Below are 19637 nucleotides of genomic sequence, written 5' to 3'. Positions count from 1 at the left end.
TTGAGGGTCTTTGACATTTCACATCTTCAGCTGGCTTCCAGCAACCTACATCTGGATCCAGTTTTCACCAAACTACTATTTTAAAAAAAAGGCAAATTGGCTGAGGTAATCCTAACGAAGATATCATTTCCTAAGAAGATAAATTGCTAAGGAAAGCCATGTACTTTAAAAGCAAATCTAAATTGACTTATCTGTTTTCTATTTTCAGTTTTATGTATTGTCTTTTCGTGCACATGTATTGATTAAATGCCTAGTCTGTACCACCACTAATATGAGCACAGCAGACATTTTTCTGGCCCACAAGAAGCTAACCATCAAGGTAACATTCTCTTCAATTAGGATGAATCATCAAAGTTGATTGCATGAAAAACCCACAGCCTTAGTACTCCTTCTTCCCACTTTATCTGCTCTAGATATCTTCCTGCTCTAAATCTCTCTACTTTGTGTGTAAAATGAAGGGAACAGAGCTGGAAAATCCTTAAGGTACCTGAAAAACATTCCACCAGGTTATTCCATTGGTACCTGTGAAGTCTTGAGGCTGCTGCCCAACATGGCTGAGCTTCCAGTGCAACATAAGTAAAAGGAAATCAGGTCCAATTTGCAAGATTTGCTTGTTTTTCGCTTTGTTTTATTTTTCTAATGGAAGAAAGAAAACTAAGGCTTAGCCCGGCTGAGTAGCAATGCTGAATTGAAGCAGCTGTTATTGTTTGTCCTGTGTATCTGTGAACAAAGCGTTTGATCCAAAGATTCCATAGTGTCTTTCTAGCTTTACTGAGATGCTCTGATTCTGGTATTCTGCCATTCACACTAGACCAGAGAATTCACTTGCTAAAGCATCACTCTGTAGCATTTTTCCTTTTTTATAGGCCACATGCAGCAGCACAGATGAAAAGAGACAGGAATATTTGCTTTTGCCAGGTGAAACTGGAGCATGAGTAAGATCCAGTGCTGAGTGCCTGACAAGTTGTCAGTAGAGTCAGCAGCTCTAGGTGGACCATCTTCCAAAGCCACTCCTTTGTGGTTTGAAGTAAGGAAAATGCATGACAGTTTGCATAGATCTTCTGTGTTCTTTTAGCTTTTTCTTTCATTGCTAGAAAAATGACAGATTTTCGGGGGGAACTGAATGGTAATGGATGATAGTAGGGAAACTCCAGGAAGTTAGTAAATATTTCCTTTAAGAGCTAAGGACACGTGGAAGCCAGGCCTCTGAAACATCATCCAGACGCTGGAAACTTGCCTGAGTTGGTTTCATTAAAGATACCAAAGAATAATTAAACCATAAGGGGAATTCTGTTTTCCATTCCCCAGGGACTATGATTAGTAAGTGACTTTCCATGTCACTCTTCTTTCCACTTCCTGTTTTTCCCTCTTTGAGTAAAGCTTTTGCTAAATCATGGGAATAACAAAGATGATGAATGATGGGAGAACCCCAGCAGTCTGGCCTATTTATTACAGGCTGACTCCAGTGATGCTGCTTGTTTTTCATGTACTCCACCAGATCTAGCTCTCCTGCAGGCTTAGAGGGTCTCCCTTCCCTTCCCCTCCCCTTCCTTTCCTTCCTCTCCCCTCCCTTCCCCTCCCTTCCTCTCCCTTCTCCTCCTTCCCCTCACCTCCTTTTCATCTAAACAGCCAAATAATAGAGCTTTAGGCTTTTTTCTTGTTAATGTGTGTTGTTAATATAAGAAAAGAAAAAGAAAGGAAAGAAAAGGTATATTATTGTGAAGTTATGTTATTTGTTAGTGTCTCTATAGCAAACACAGTGAAACCCTATCGAAGTAGGAAAAGACTTTTAAGGTTTTCATTATATTAAAGACTGTGCACAATTAAATTGAAATATAAATGTAAGCCAGCATTTCAGTTAAGCTGCTTATTAAAATAATTAGGTCAGTGAAGCAAGGAGTAGCCAAGAAAATTGGGAGGTTTGGTTAAAATGTTCTTTCTAAGGGAAATACAGAATGGAAGGGGAAGGGATTTGTATAGTCATTTATTTAATAAATAAAAACAGTTCTATATTGAAACTCAAAAGACACTGGAAAAGGGCTAAAGAATTTATTTTCCTACTTACATATTTGTAGTCATAAAAATCCTGAGCTAAGAATTTTATGAAACCATTTCTACACTGGTTGTCACATATTTTCATTTAAAACTTATTTTTCACTATGAATTTTGATTTTTGAAAGATTTGCTTTACAATTTGCTCTTATTCAGTAATAATTAACTTGATTTCCCACTAAGTGGGGATAATCCTCCAATGAGAATATTGAATTTATTTGAAATAACTAGTGTTACCTTTTCCAGCTAAAATGATCTATCCATACAGCAAGTAAATACGATGTTTTACATTAACCTGTTCAGTCATTTTATGGTCAAATGTACAGGATCTGTTAGAATTTTTATAAGAAGCATGGAGGTCCATTGCCACTTTTGAGGGCAACCAGTTGATAACCACTGTCTGTCTATTCCAACTCCTTATTATAGGGTGGGTTTAATGGCTCAGACCAGGGCTCTCCAATTTAATTCAAGGTCAAGGCTAGAATATAGGCCTCTCGATTTCTAATATTCTCTTTATTAAACTGCACTGATACTTTATAAACTTACAAGGCTGAGGAATTTTGAGTGCTGTTAATTCCAAGATTTTAGAAGTGTGACTGCCTTTGAAATACCATAGAAATAGCACTGCAGTAACCCATTTTCCTCTGCGGATTTCTCATTAAATTTTCTTAATATCAAATTGGTCATTTTTTATTTTTGCTCTCATGTGCCATGCTATAATAAGGGCTATATTTTTTACTTAGCTGATCTTTCGCAAGTTGCCAAGTCATTGAATCTTCCTTATTTGAGTTCTTTACTGTGAAAAGTGCCCCCTAAATACTTTCATTTGATCATAGGAACAGGCAGGACCAAAAAGGCTCAGAAGATACATCTCTTAAATTAATAATTTTGTAAATTTCCTTCTTTCTGATTATAACACATTTGGAATCCAACTCTATTCAAAGGAAGCTGGCAGGTTACAAAAATGCTATTGGGGACTTAATAAAAAGAATTTGAAAATTGTTTGAGACTACATTTCTTTCAGATGGTGGAGTTGACATAGAAAAGTGATTTAAAAAAAAAATACACCTTACCAAGAATTAGGGCTATAACTTAAATACAGTGTCAGTAAACCCCAGTTTTGTTAGCGTTTTATAGACAGAGAAACCAGCACAAATGACTGGTCTGTCACACCTGGCAGCATCATAAGTGTGGACCACAGGGGCATGCAGTGAATGCATGACCATTTGCTGTGGCTTATCAAAGCCCCTGTGGAGAATGTAGGCTTGCTGAATGCTGCATAGGCCTTTGTATCATTCAGATTACCTTAGGAAAATAGAATGCTTGACTGCCTGCCATTTTGAGCTGCTGCTACCAAGGAACCTACATGCCAAGGCTGCTTCAGGGGGACATTTGTGTGATCAATAGGGTGTCTCTCTTTCAACCTATTAATTAGGAAAAGAGCAGAGGAAGATGTAATATATTAGATGGCCCGACAGATCACTCTAAAAATCTCATATTGGCAAGAGTAATTCAAGCTGCCAGGAATCCAAAGTTTGCTGTATGACATCCCCAGAAGTCTGATGGGGTTTGACTGGTTTACTCTGCTAAATGAAACTGCTGAGATGACTGTCACAAGGTGATTAATAAAGTGCATAAATCTTAACTATGGGAAGAAAAGAAGATGAATTGATCCATGCACATATTGGAAATGTAATGAAATCAAATTGAAGCTACCAGGATTTGATAATATATTACAGAAAAACAATACTAATTTATTGTTCCTCATTGTTCTTATTTTGTTGGTCTCATTTCAAAAAAGACCAGCAAGACATGTTTGGTACTGTTTTTCATTTTTCTAGCTTGGGAGACCTGAACTGGCAAAAAAGTGATAAAGTAATAATGACAGAATGTATACATGCACCCAGGATTTATCATTTATTACACACTTTCCTCATGTCCATGGAACTTAAAGAAAAGATTGGTCTAAATTCCCTCAAAGTTATTATTGAATCCTGTTAGTAATTGTATATGAAGTTTTGATAGTTTTCAAAGTAATTAGAACCCTGGAGCAAATAAACACAAAATGGTCTTCCATCTTTGAAGTTATTTTTTCCTAACTAAATAGCTCTGTTCTGCTATAATTATATACTAGTAATTATAAAATTAAAAATCATTTTAAGTGAATGGCTGCTTTTTCAAAAAGTATTTGTTTCTTGCTAATTATTGTGAACTAATTGTAATTTATGCTGGTCTTTAAGACTCTGAAATCACTGCATTAGAGTCCTGATCTCCAATGATCTCAAGCTTCAATTCCAGAAGGAAAAAAGAATGATGGGAAAGAAGGGATAAGGCTTTCAAAATCATAATTTTCATGGCTTTGAGGAGATCTGTCTTTCTGAAGATTATCACAGAGTTGTGCAGGATGATGAAATCAAAAGCTTTATTGTCAGCATCGACCTGGGCCTTACTCCACCTGGACTAGACATTGGGATTTTTGGCATATTACTTTAATGGCTCTGTTTTTGCATTTTTAAAATGGGAATGGCTACCTTGTAGCATTGTTTTGAAGATTAAAGATAATCCTGATGAAATTTTTAGCAGTCTGTTGTCATCGTTAGTATCTCCTATTACTATTATTGTTATGCCTTATTATCTCTAGCATTGTTATCTATGGTAGAAAAATGTACTACCACTCATGGCCTTATGCTCAGACCTCAGGAGAGACAGTCCATGGCATCTTGTGACACTGTTCATTTTTCCAATGGCAAGTTTGTGTTTGTCAAGAGCACGGGATTTAAATTAATCCATAAATGCAGAAGTTTCCTGTCATTTTTCTGATCTTATGGGTTGGTGTCAGGTTAAGCATGAGTAGAAAGGACTGGCCAGGCCACGTATTTATTAGGGGCTTTCCCCTGAACCAGCAAGTTCTTGAGAACCCACCCACTCACAAATTCATGGGAGTTACTTTGCCAGTATCTCTCTAGGACAATAGGAAAACAAAAAAGTAAACTACAGTCATAGAAAACCAAAACATCAAATGACAAGAAAAACCCAGGGAGATGTGCCTAATCACTGTCCCTTTTCCTTTAGTCTACTCTTTCTTCACTATTTGTTACAAATTGATATCGTGAGTTACACAGGTTAGTAAAAACTGAGCAAAGGTATTTCTGTCAGGAAGCAGAGATGATGAGTTTCAAGTTCAGGGCTGACCTGTAACTCCCAGCACTGTTGCAACTGTTGTCACAATAAACTATTTCCTTTTACTCTCTTTAGATCCTTGCTCTGACTACTCATTTTTCATTTTGCTGCTGGCTTAAAGAATATTCTTCCTTAGTCAGTTCATTGGTTCTAGGTACTAAGTTTGCTGTAGTTTCTTACATTCCAAGTACAAAATGCCTTACATATATTATCTAATTAATCCTTAAAACAACTCAATTTTAGAGCCAAGTGTAGTGGCACATGCCTGTAATCCTAACTATGCAGGAGGCAGAGATGGGAGGCTCACAATCAGAAGCCAACCCAGGCAAAAGCACAAGACTCTGAAAAATAAACTAAAGAAAAAAGGGCTGGAGGAGTACTGCTGAGAAAAAGTGTTTAGGGTTGCAGAGATACTAAGGGCCAGAGCAAAGCCTGAGTGAGGTTTCAGGTCTAAGAGGCCAGACTGCCTTCCTACTTGTATTCAACATCTGGGTACAGATTTATGGTATCAGATGGAATAACCGCAAGAGAAACCAAGTGTGAATTCTAAATGTGGAAACTATGGTCAGCACTTAAACTGTATATCCACAACCTGGCTCCTCCAAACCCTTCCTACCATTCTTAGTGGAGTCTACCCAAGATTCTGCTGGTGCATAGGTGTTAGTCAATAAATGCAAATCCAACTAATGCCCAGGTTCCTTCCTTCCTCCTTTAATCAGTCCCCTTCATGCTCACAGCTTCCTGTTCCCACCACCCTGGCTTCCAACTTAAAAAAAAAAAAAAGCATGAATTATTCTGCCAACTATGACACACTGCCCCAGGGGTAGCAGAAGAAAATGTTCTCATCTCACCAGTCTCAAGGAGTGGTAGTGTTAGCATTTATAATTTTTTTTTTTAAGATTCTGGAAACAAAAGAAAAGGTTGGATGGGTTTCAGAAGAAGAAAGTGGGATTGCTAAGAAACAGGAAAGAAGCCATGCTCTGAGATGAAAAGGCCCCAACAAAGGCAAAACGAAACAAAACAAAATGCATCCCTAACTGCATCTTAGACAGTTTAAGTGCTGACCATAGAGGGTCCAGCATGGCTTTCTAACATACGCTTACCTCCACCATCACAGTCAAGACTCCACAGATTCACAGCCAGCCCATGGTGGGTCTCTCTTCCTGTATCGAAGAGGATCCTCAGAGGTTCTCACTTTTAAAAGAGTAAAGCTGAACACACAGCATGTGCAAATACTGGACTAATGTCCCATCCAGTCTTTGCAGTAATTCTGTGAAACTGTTAAATTATTATTCTCAGCTTACATATGAAATATCAGGATGAATGAACCTAACAAAATGTCCTCCATAAGAAAAGGGCAGATCTGGTGTTGAAAGTGAGCCCTGTTATTTCCAAAACCTGTGTCCACTTCTACTAGGCCACGTTATCAAAAACAGAGCAGTGTCTCAAGAGTGCTCGTTCATGTCAGTGGGTTTTTATTAGAGAGATAACAGAGGAGTAAAACAGGTTTTATAGGGAAGCCTGTTGATGCCACAGTGACCTGAGAATATTGGTTTCTTATTTTTATATTCATATTTCATTAAATATAGCCAACCTTAAAACTGTGATATGATTGTTTGCCTTTTTCTGTTTACCTAGTTCTTTTTTTTAAAAATCTGTATCCTTACCAAAGTTTATATGATCACTATAATATGGACACTATCAGATCTCTCATGAAAAGTTAAGACTCAGCTGGGTGCTGGTGGCTTGCTTCTGTAATCCTAGCTACTTGGGAAACTAAGACTGGGAGGATTATATTTTTAAAGCTAACCTAAGCAAAAAGTTCATGAGACACTACTTAACCAATAGCTGGGCATGTTGGCAAGCACCTCTCATCCCAGCATGGCAGAAATCTTAAGTAGGAGGATCTCAGTCCAGGCAAGCCTGTGCAAAAAGCAGGACCTGATCTCCAAAATAACCAGAGCAAAAAGGACTGGTGGCATGGTTCAGAGGTACAGTACTGCCTAGCAAGTATGAAATCCTGGGTTCAAACCCCAGTACCACCAAAAAAAAAAAAAAAAGTTAAGACTCATGAATACTCCATGTACCACATGGATAAAATGAATTTACAAACTGGAGTGGGGAGATCCAGACCAGAAACGTAACTATGCAGTTCATATCCCAGACTATTTTTATGAGCATTCTTAAACGTGGCCAAAAGCAGAAAAATCAAGTAGGGTATGTAGGAGGAGCGTACATGGATATAACAGAGCATAGCAAAATATAAACATAGCTTCCTACACCCACTCAAGAATTAGAAGGAACTTGAACTTTTGCTAGGTCATTTTTCTGCCTGGGATCATGTAGCCTCCATAAGTAGATGAATTTTGAGCCACTATTTTCCCAAGATTCTCATGTGTTCCATTTCCTAGAAAATAATGATGCTGAGTATACATATGTCACTGCTGGCAGTTGTGAGAGCATTTAATGAATTGTATACCATCATTTCTAGTCAGACTTGATGATCCATTTTTGTCTAGGTAAAAAAAGTAAGGGAGTCTCATATTCCTTATAGATGAAGATTGGAGGGGACAGGGATACATAAGGCAATCAGAATCACTCACTTGTCAATCTAATTGTGAGATGTTCAACACAGGATATGCTGATTCTTATCCAATTCAGTGTGAAAGTTTATAGACTTATATTGCTTGAAGGGAAGTAATAAGGTCATTTCAACTAGTTCTGCATCAAGGCAAGTGTACACCCCAACTATAAAATGCAAAGAAATTGGGTGAGGCTTCATATGGCTTTTAAAAGTACAATAAAGAGTTTTCTTTATTTTGTCATAATGCGTGCAAAGAATGTATGTAGAAGGGCTTCATTTAGTGAGCTTGGTGGAAGACAGTTTGAGCAGTCTTTTAAAGTCCCCTTATTTTACCCATTTTATTGACATGAAAGCTATGACTCAGAGTCACAGACCTTCCAGAATGTGATACAGTTTACTTTAGAGTACCAGTGGACATCTTTAGACCAGAAAACATGGTTTCTCCACTCTTATTATGTGTGAATCAGAACATACTGTAATAAACCAAGTTTCTGAATGAAACTCCCAAGTAGTTAGACTACAGTCCTACTTTCCAATCCTGAGGCTAATCCTCTTTTTATTCTATTGATCTCCTCTGTCTCTTCTATCCATGTATTTCTTTGGAGTATTTGCTCATTCTGTTCCCCTCCGTCTCTCCAAGTTCTCACCATACTACCAAACACAGTGGAAACCTTTCTTTGCAAAAGGCTCATGACTGGACCCCAGGGAAGTACTTGCTTATTCCTACTCTTGTCTTTAACTGTCTCACAGATTCATTTGACTGTAGTCATCAAGTTTCATGTTATACACAATTCAGACTGGATATGGCTGAGTAGAGGAACATTCCAACTTACAGAGTTTGTGGGAAGAATTCTGTGATGGATTGGATTAGCAGCAAGGAATGGAGCATTTAGGTTCTATATCTGCCCTTCCATAAGTATCCCATAAGTGCCTAGAGAATAAGAATATCCTGCCTGTCTAATATGGTTCTGAACTCATAGTAGAGTCTCAACCATCAATTAATGAATTAATTGAAGTCCCAAAAATGTCATTAACATATCAGGAGTAAGTCTAAGTGAAGCTGGAAAGCAGTATCTTGTCTTTGGCAAGAGACAATATTTCTTTTAAAAGTAAAGTACCAGTGAAGGAATACTATGAACTTTCTCCATGAGTCCTGGACAAATATTGAGATAATGTGAAATTCCACATGCAACCACACCTAGAACTAGATTTTATTTGTGATATGTCTAGACTCATTGGAATTTATTATTTGTATATTTAATCTATAAAAGAAGTTATCCAGCTCATTCTACCTGATGTGAGTATATATGCCTATGTATAATATATATGAAAAGATTTCAGGAAACTACAGCTAATAAAAATAGTCTGCATAGTAAAAATATCACCATATTTGCCTTAAAACCTACATTCTTCCCTGTATTTCCAGCTTGAACAACTGGGTGGTGTCAATTGAAGAATCTATCTCCTGATCCCTGTCCAGTTTCAGCAAATTCCAGTAACGTTTGAGGTTCATTCTCATTTCATGAAGAATATAAACTTCTCTATAGTTACAGCACTTGCTGCCAAGGTTAATTGGAATTTCAACTACTACAATTTCTTGAAGCTTAAAGCAAAATATTGTGTGTTTGAAAAGCAAGAGAAATAAACTGCAGGAGACTGAAAGGTGGGGTTTACACAGAGATTTCCCTTTGTTTGGATCAGCACTTACTTGGACCATTGATGGAGGAGGCAGCTGCTGGAGCCCAGCTTCCAGCCTGCTCAGCATTCAGCCTATGTCAGTCTGTATAGGAGAGAGAAGAGCAAGAAACAGCCTTCACCTGCCTTGTATGCCATGGCCTTAGGAAAATGGGAAGAATGATGCATGTGGAGTTAGAAGACCCAAATTCAAGTTCCTCCCAGATTTTTTACTTTAACCATGTAACACGGCAACTCAAGACCTTGACTTCTCCTCTTAAAAAAGGAAATTATCATTTATACTTACACCAGAAGTCATGATGATCATATATATAAGAAAATGGAAGTGAAAGGACCTGATGAACTGTAACCAATGCAAATTAAGCTATAATCACCCAATGTCACTCAGCTCCAATTGCTTACCCTCTCCTCCAAATGACTTGCCTTAGAACAGAGATCATTAATGTCTTTCTTCAGTGGTTATTGACCTCATTTCTTCAAAAAGAACCTGAAGGATGCAATGCCTGTCTTAACAGTGGCTTTCTCTACCTAGCTGGTTGGCGAGGACACATAATTTGAAATGACCCCCTGGTGAGAACCAAAGCTTTTAGTGTAGATGGGTTAAGAATATGGATGATGAGTGCATTTTAAGGAGAGTAGAAGAGATGTGCATTTAAAAATTGGGAACGATTTGATCCATCTCTGGACTCATGCCCGGTAGGGGGTCTACATTAAGGCTACCAAGACCTAAGCTACTCAACGCTCTACCAGATTTTCACAGTGCCTGGGTCCGAATCCTTCCCCATACCCACTTCAAGGCAGATCTCTGAGCTCCTTTTGACGCATCCTGTCATTCACAGAGAATACTGACATGCTACTTTATACCAAATGTCAGCTCCTAAAAATGCTTAGAATTAGAAGAGAAATACTCATTCACCAAATATTTATTGTGTACCTGTTACACAGCAGGCACCGGGCTAGGAAATGAATGACAGGTTAGTAGTAAGCAAGTCACAAGCAGTGCTTGCCTGACATCGTCCTTGAGGACAACTACTGCAGCCACTCACACAGAAGACCCTTCAAAGGAAGGGAAACTCCACTGCATTTGACATAGCCAGTGCTACAATGTGAAAGAGCACTGTATCCTACAACCTTGTGGAGTCGCAATTCTTTCTCTCTTTCTAACTTAGCGTGTGATCTTTCTGGTCTTCTGTTTCTTTATCTATGAAATGAGAGACTGAAATGAGTTCTCTGAGGATCCTTCCAATTCTACAATAACATAATTCCTGAACCTTAGGAATATCTGTCCCTTGGTTTTCATATTTGTCAAAGAGAAATGATGACACTTGCTCTGCTAGCACCACTGCTGTTTCTGAAATTGAATTTAGATAATAACTAAATGAATTTTAACAACGTAAAGTATCCACCTAAATCTTAAGGTACTGTTAAGACTATGATTAGGATGTGATCATTAACATAGGACAAAGAAAATCAGTCTGCAGCTCCTGCTTAGGGATGCAGGATGTGCGTTGCTACTGCTACTGGAACTGGAAGCATGGAGGTACCTCCCCCACCAAAGCACTTGACGCACAGTGCATGTAACAGTAATACAGTTGGGATAAGTCTCAGTTGCCTAATGGGAAAATAACCTCCTGTCATCATTTATGTGTGTTCACTAGAAGCTGGGCTCAAACTGGTTTCTCATTTCTCCAGAATGCTTGAACCTTTTCTCTTTCCTTTCCACTGCTGCCTGGAGCTTGCTTTGGGAAGCTGACCTACAACTTTTTATTTCTTCTAAGCTTGATAGATAGTCCAGAGTCATGGCCCCTCCAGGCCATTAAATACTATCAGCAGCATCCAGGCCACCTTTGCCATATTTCTGTTGAGGGCTATAATACAAAAACACCCTGGAGGTATCAGTGATGATAATTTTGTCCTTGATTCTATCTAATCCAAAGCTTATCCCTGTCTGTGCAGCACAGAGTGGGCAATGCAGCTGATTGGAGATAACTGCACTGCCCTTTGGGGGTCTGTGCTCCTTTCCAAGTTGCTTGGCTACAAAATGGCACTAAGGGAATGTTTTGCCTTCACTGTGACACCATAACAACTGAACTAAAAATATATTTTGACTAAGAATGAGAACATTGTGCTATCATTTACACAGGGGGTTGCTTCTGGAATACCTTGTTCAGCTAAAGAAAATGTTATGGCTACTGATGTTATTTATCTGAGTACTTGCAACAAAATAAAACCTACAAGCTTTCTATCTATTTATTGTGTTCCATGCCTCCCTCCCAACACTACCTCAAAAAGTAGTCCAGTGTGCAAGTGGAAAAAAAAGTGCAAAGGTCAACTCTGAATCTTGGTAGTATCCTATAGAAGGGAATTATTTACAGATGAGAGACTGACTAATGTGAGTCATATGTATCCATATGTTTATGTGTGTTGTCTACACCCAAGTGGTCTGCTTAACCAACTGCCTCTTGGTGAAGCCAATCTACAACCCCAGTCTGTTCATCTCCTGTGAGCGGCCCAAAAAGAAACATTAAAATCTCAGATGCATGGGAAAAAAGATTGTGCTGCATGAAAATCAGCAACAGTGTATCAAATATGCATGTCCAAATTACAGCATTAAAAAAGATTGACTTATTCCCTCTCATGCATATAAAGTACTGACAATACCTCACAATGTCAAAATAAGGAAATGGTAGGTGAATTAACTACTTCAGTTCTATATCTGGCAGTTACATTTCAAAGCATTATTCAAATGTAGACCAGAAATAGGTTCTTAAAATCAAGTTTTAAAAGATAGCAGTGTTTGCAACACTTCTCACATAAGCATTTATTCTTAATGTTAATCATAACATTAATGAGAAGGTGGCAGTTACTGATTATTGCCTCATATTAAAAGACATCGGGGCACATCCAAGTTTGATCTAGATTTCCATTACAGTTAAAAGCATGAGATGTTGTTAAAGTATTTTTCTTTTCATGTGTATTCAGTTGGTAATAAAAGATTGTTTTTCTGATCAGGAGAAGGTCTTAAAAGTAACAGAACTAACACCAGCTGACTGTAATTTATATTTCAGAAAAACAATTGTTTAGCTTTCTATTCCAGAGAGGAAAGCTTGGGGTCAGCCTTTGAGCTTTTTGACCACTTGGAATTCATTTTCATTTCTGCATTGGAGGCTGAAGCAGCCCTAGACCCAGATGTGCAGTTGGTTTCTGTTCAACTTCAACTCCTTTGGGAAAATTTTACTGACTTGTGTAATATTTTTCCTGACTGTCCAGATTATGTAAACACAGCCATTTCATTTTAATAGCAGAGCTAGGGACACCCACTGGGAGAGCATACTAATACTTTCTACTCTAAGTTGCATTTCGGGGCAATCCTTGCACAAAGAAGGATTTTGAACCTTTTATAACCTCAGATATTAATGCATCTTATGAAACAAATATACATGCCTGTGTTTAATGGAAGCAATACATCTTTACTTCCCTTCACTTTATACTGCCATATTGGTCTCTTTGATGATGTGTGAAGCTTCGAAATGGAAAACTTGCCAAACTTGTTTTTTTGTCTGTGATCACTGACTCTTAAATTATAGTTATCCAAACTCTTACTCTTTCCCAAATGACTTGATGGCAGGCTGACTTGAGGCAGGTTGCTTCCAATCTGAGGAAGGCTTAACAGCAGCAGCCAGCCAATGACCATTATGTACTAGCCACATGCAACCTTTACGGTTTGTTCTCGAAAACAAACCCAGATGTTGGAGCTCTCTTAAATCCATTTTAGACACATTCTACTGAGGAAGGGGAACACATAGACATGTAAGCAAGGAGAGAGAGCCTTTTCCTCCACCCTTTGCCTATGGTAAGTTCCACAGTGATAAAATAAGATTAGCTTATCTATGGCACTCTTAGATCATCCATGAGGATTGGCAAGGTGCCTTTTCAATAACAGTTTAGACATAGCCTGCAGGACTACGTGGGCTCTTGCATAAACACATACATGTATTTTATGAGATTTACTATATAAACCAGCATCACAAGATTTTATGGGAGCCCTTAATTACTCTCAGAGGTTTAAAGAGTTTTAAATGTGAGATACTCGGTCAAAAGTAAAAATGACAATTAAAAGTAAAACTCGCTTAACACTGGAACCCAAACAAAGGTTGCTTTGAAAGCACTTGTTTATATTACCATCACTGTTTATGTTTTCCCACAATCTGGACTCTTTCTGGAGTCCACAAATGCCATGTTTACTAACAGAATGAGTACTAGCAATTAGCAGAGATCTAACCAGTGCTGGGTAAATAACTGCATTGTTTGCTATGAAAATCACCAGTGAAAAACTAAGCAGGGCTGTTCTTACAAGCTCTGAAAAGACTGCCTAGAAGCTCTCTATCTGGGAAAAGAGAGCATGATTCAGAAGAAAGGGCCTGGACTACACAATTAGAAGTGCAGAAGTTTAAGTCCCAGTTCAATTATTTTATAAGCTCAAAATGTGGTCTCAGTAGGTCATCTATAGTATGAGGGTAATAATTAATGAACTTGTTATTAAGGATTAAATAAAGTTAGTATATAAAAATATGCATAGTGTACAGAAAGTATTTCATTAGAGTTAAACCCTTTTTTTTTCCTTAAAGAATATCATCTGAGATATTCTGCAAATGTTTCTACCCAGGAGATACAAATCAAGTATTGTTTTTCCTTCTTTATCTTAGACCTGAATAAGCCTGTCAAAACTACATAAGAAAATGATTCTATCAAAACCAAAGTATGGTCTTCCACTTCAAGCAAGATGAATAACCAGATGTTTAGACACAACATTTATACTTTAAAGTATTAGCTCATATGGCTGGGCATGGTGGCTCATGCCTGTAATCCCAGCAACTCAGGAGGTGGAGATAGGGAAGATGAAAGTTTGAGACTGTGCCAGGCAAAAAGTTAGTGAGACCCCATCTCAACCAATAAACTGGGCATGGTGGTGCATATCTATCATTCTAGCTATGTGGGTGGTGTAAGTAGGAGACACTTATGATACAGGCTGGTCCAGTTACGCAAAAAATAACTAAAGCAAAAAGGGCTGGGGGTATGGTTCAAATGGTAGGGTGCCTGCCTTGTAAGCATGAGGCCCTGAGTTCAAACCCCAGTACTACCACAAAAAAAAGTTAGGTTATTTATAGATCAACCAAAGTCAAAAAATATCCAAGAAAACTCTGTTTTACAGAAGTCCTAGAGCTAGCATTTCATGGTCTGTATTAAGAGCTATGGAATGTGTGGGAAACAAGTGGACAGAATTAAGGTTGGGCCATGAGGAAAATAGCAAGTTGAATTGCCTATCTTTCCCCAAAATGCAGAAGAATAGGGGTCCAAAAGGAGACATTTTAAGTAGTTAAATTTTAAAAACGCATGCAGAATGCTTGCTTTCATGCCTCCAGGTGGTGAAGGAATACTTGTAGTCTATAATTTCTAAACTCATAGAGGAGAAACTGGAACAAGGAAGAAAAACTTCAAAAAATTTTTTCAAGAAGTCAAGAAAGGAAGGTAGTAGTAGAAGAAATGTAGAAAAGCAGAAAATACACTACAAGATAAAATACAAGAAAGAAATTCAGATATTTCAGTCAACAAAATCAGTGCAACGGTATTTGCTGTTCCATTGAAAGACAAAAATTATGGGAGGTGGGAGGATGTGGGAAAGTGTTGAAACTGTTCCAGGAATAGGGGAGGGGGAATAAAGGAGAATGATGGAGGGAGTGAATTCAAGTATGATATATTCAATATATTGTAAGAACTTTTGTAAATGCCACAGTGTGCCCCCAACACAACAATAAAAATGAACAATAACAAAAAATTGTCTACCTAGATTAGCACATATACACAATCAGAAAAAATCTAGTTATGTGTTGTTTATAAGAGACACAGAATGGTTGAAAGTAAATGAAATTTTATATTATAGGCAAGTAAAAAAAATCTTTCCTTAACATAATACTATCAAACAAAATAGAACTAAAGGCAAAAAGGCAAAGGAGAGATAAAGAGGCATACTGCATTTCCTTAAAAGTAACATTTTTCAGGGAACTATTAGCAATGTTGAATACATGTGTATTTAGTAGCATAGCTTCAAATATAAAAGGCAAAATTGCAATGAGAATATGGTATTGTACATTAGGTAAGCAATTTTTATATGTAGCTTTTGTAGAATACAGAAATGTAGGATGACACAATGAATAACCTGGCCTTGAGGACTTAGAACACGGCTCTACAGCTGAAAGTAGGTGTTCCTTTGAGAGAGACAAAAAATGTGTACAGTCATCATGTTCTAGAGCAGGGAGCAAGTCTCCACTAATTTTAAAAAATTCATATCATCAGAATATAAACAAATCAGTTATAAAAAGATCCTAGCCACATACATATGGAAATATAAAAATCTACTTTTAAATTGTGTGTGGATCAAAGAACAAATCATAATAGAAGTTATTGAAATTAAATGATCATATAACTACTACTTAGCAAAACATATGGGATAAAGCAAAGTAATACTAAAAGAAAAATTTATAGCCTTGAATGCTTACATTAGAGCAAAAATGTATGAGGTAATCATCAATTGAAATTTTTAGAAAACATTAGAACAAACCCACAAGGAGTGGGGGAAAATTAAGATAGCAAAAACCAATAAAATAGAAAACAAAAATAGAGCATCACCAAATGTTAAAAGTTGAGTCTTTAAAAAGAAAAAAATCTAGATAGAACTACTCTGCAATCCTACTGTACCAGTCCTGGGCACATAGTTGAAGGAATATAAGGCAACATATATTTGTGATACCTACACAGCCAGGTTTTTAGCACCTCTATTCACAATAGCCAAAATATGGAATCAACCTAATTACCATCAGCTGATGAATGGATAAGAAAACTGTTGTACATATTCACAGTGGTGTATTATTCAGCCATAAAGAATGAAATTATGTTGTTTGCATGAAAAATGCATGGAACTAAAGATCATAATGTTAAGCAAAATAAACCAGACCGAGAAAGACAAATATCACATTTTCTCTCTCATATGTAGAATCTAGTCTTTAAATATGAATAACAGGAATGTAAAACAGGTCCTGTTTAGGGGTTCCTGCCAGCAATAGTGGGGAGGGTGAAAGAAGATGGAGAAGTCAAAGTACTTTATACTCACCCATGAAAATAGAACTATGAAAACTGTTGAAATTGTTTTCAAAAGTGGTGAGAGAGAGAAGTGGGAGAAACAGAAGGGGTCAAATTAATGAACACATATTATATGTATGTGTGGAAGTATCATAATGAAACCCATTTGTATGAATAATAAATGCTCATTAAAAATCACATTGTGAAAAGCAAGTTGATTCTTTAAAAAGAAACATGAATTAATATGATCTGATGACCAAAAACAACAAAAAGAGAAATTGCACAAATAAAAAACATAAAGGACATAAAAGAGAGCATAACATTTTATGCTCAATAAGTTATCAGATAAAAGGGCAATTTTATACATTACTTTATACAAATAACCTTGAAAATTTAAATACAATGGATAATCTATAAGCATATAAATTATCAAATCTACTTTGAGAAAAAAATAGAAAATCTGAACAATCCTGTAACATGAAGGAAATTTTGCCCCACTGATAAACATTAGACCAGAAGGTTTTACATGAGAGGTCTGCCAAATTTTCATCTCAAAAACACATAAATTCTTTTAGATAATAGAAAAAATATTCCCAACTTATTCTACAAAGACAGTATTAACCTTAGTTCCAAAACTTGATGTAATCGATATAAAAAATAAACTCACGCATCATTCATATACCTAGATCATTGACAAGTAAACCAAACATTAGAAAACTAACTTAACCATGAATTGTAAAAATGAAAGATCATAAATTTGAGTTTATCCCTGGAAACAAATTTAATTCATAATTAGAAAAAATGTAATTCATCATCTCAGCTGATTAAAAAAAACCATGTGTCATCTCAAAAATTCTACAGCCATTCATGATAAAAATTCTTAGCAAACTAGAAATAGAAAGGACTTTTTAATCTAATGAAGTATATCTATAAAAATATGGCAATTCAATAATGAAAAACTATTTTAAAACCCCTTTAAAACTAGGAACAAAATTAGAATTCTTGCTATCACCACATCTATTCAACATAATTTTGGAGGTTCTAGCCAAGAGAAACAATGGCTAGAGAGAAATTTATATACTAGAATATATGCATATATGGATATTTATCAGGATATAGGCTTTTGTTTTAATAGCAAAAAACTGGAAATTACCCAGTTATCCTTTGACTTAGAATGGATAAATCAGTTGTGATATCTTTATAGAATAGTTTTCTGTAAAGCAGGAAAAGAAATGGACCATATCTATGTAGATGTCCACATGGATAAATAGTGCTGAACAGAAAATCTAATAGAGAATACATATGGAGTATTATTCCACTTTATCAAGTTTATATAAAGTGTATAAACAGGAGCACTTTAGTGCATATTTTGAAATACATATGTAAACAGTAAAGAAAAGTGAGTAAATGATTAACACAGTATTCAAAACCTTAGCTTCATCTAAGGGTAATATAGAAGGATGGAGTCATGGAAGGGCTTCTGTACCATCTTCTGTGTCTTAAACAAGTAATAGACATATAGACATTTATTGTTATTTAGATAATATTTTGCATTATCTATATTTTATGAGGTACAAAGCAAAATGTCATTATGAAAATGAGCAGAACACATATTCTTCCTTGATATACTGTTCTGTTTCCTTGTCAAAGACATTGTAACTAGAAAATTGCCAACATTGTGTGCAAGAATCTTCACAGAACTCTTTCCCTGTGTTTATGTGGTCAGTGACTGAATTCTCCTATTTAATTTCCCCTTATAATCTTCTAAATCCACACCGCCACTTACAATGGAACCGTAGGTCCAAGCCAGGCACCCTTTGGGATAAGTTCCTTCATTTCCCTGAACTACTTCCTCAACAGTAATGCAGAAAAAGTAATACCTGCCCCATACCATGGATGCAAAATTAAATAAAATTAGATATCAAATCCTGGAATTTAGGAAGTGCCAGGTAAATGTAAACTGTTGATTGTTAAAAGTGAAATAGCCTATGTAGAATGGCAGCACCCTTTGGGTACAAAGCAGACACTGAATGCACATTAGCCACCGTTAGGATTGCAGATCTAGGCCTTATTTGTGTCCTTTTTATTATGACCTTCTCAAAGCAACTCATCTCCATGATGCTTAGCCCTAATTCCAAAGGACACATTCCTTGCAACAGGTTCTATAGCTTCCATCTTTGTTTCTGCATTTCCTGCTTTGGTACATTGTTAGGAAAAGGAGTCCTGAATGTTCACTGGATTGGATTATTCAACCCCATTCCTTTAAGGCCATGTATTAACAACCTGTTTCAAAATATTCATCGCTCGACATCTCAGGGATCATCCCAAGTCTACTATGGAGGGTTTCATTTTCCTGGTCTCCTTCACTCAAAGCAGGATCCTCTATCTCTCAAGTTGATTAGTTGCTGAGCTACTTTACTTAATCTATCATTATCTTTCCCTTAAGTAAAGTTCAATAAATCAACATATATAAAAGGTGCTACTGCATAGATGGATCCAAGATCCTCAAAATTTATTTTTGTTCCACTCCCTCTCATCCTTACATCCTCTCCTTGCACTGAAGCAGTTTTTCTTGAATTCCAACAATGAATCTACTAAGAAGAGATAGGATAACTTACTCTTGCTGTGTTTGGTTTAAACTTGAAACTTCTGTGACCTTCACTTATTCAATAATTATATTCAATTGATGTAATAACACTTTGGTCTTCATATGCTATAAATATTTTTATCTTCTCTTCTTCATGATTGATTGTTCTTTGTTCACTTGCTCTGTGTTCTTTTATACATCACTGTTGTCTCTGGGTCATTAAATCAAATGTGCAATCTAGGACATGGTCAAGGATGTGCTGAAGAGATTCCTAAGAAAAAGTATGTTATAACTGTGTCATTAATTTTCCCCTTAATGGCCAAGCCCTTAGAAGTACTAAAAGTCACCACACAGTGTATTCTGTGATTCTCCAACTCCCTGAAGAAAACCCCAAATAAGAAG

At 36.7% G+C, this 19637-nt stretch overlaps 1 protein-coding gene across 9 annotated transcripts in view; it reads left to right on the top strand.

Moving 5' to 3' along the window:
• Positions 1–19637, top strand: part of Samd12 (sterile alpha motif domain containing 12) — a 412402-nt gene that overhangs the window by 311445 nt on the left and 81320 nt on the right. For 2 of the 9 annotated variants that reach the window (XM_074069106.1, XM_074069100.1), the window contains one exon: positions 9243–11754. The exons of the other annotated variants lie outside the window; for them this stretch is intronic. In XM_074069106.1, coding sequence (XP_073925207.1) covers positions 9243–9247 — 5 coding nt within the window. In that variant the 3' untranslated portion in view covers positions 9248–11754. Of the gene's footprint in view, positions 1–9242; positions 11755–19637 lie in introns of those variants that run through there. 9 annotated transcript variants of the gene reach the window in all.

Source organism: Castor canadensis, chromosome 3 (genome assembly GCF_047511655.1).
Source record: "Castor canadensis chromosome 3, mCasCan1.hap1v2, whole genome shotgun sequence".
Classification (NCBI taxonomy): Eukaryota; Metazoa; Chordata; class Mammalia; order Rodentia; family Castoridae; genus Castor; species Castor canadensis.
This window is presented reverse-complemented; position numbering and strand designations above follow the sequence as displayed.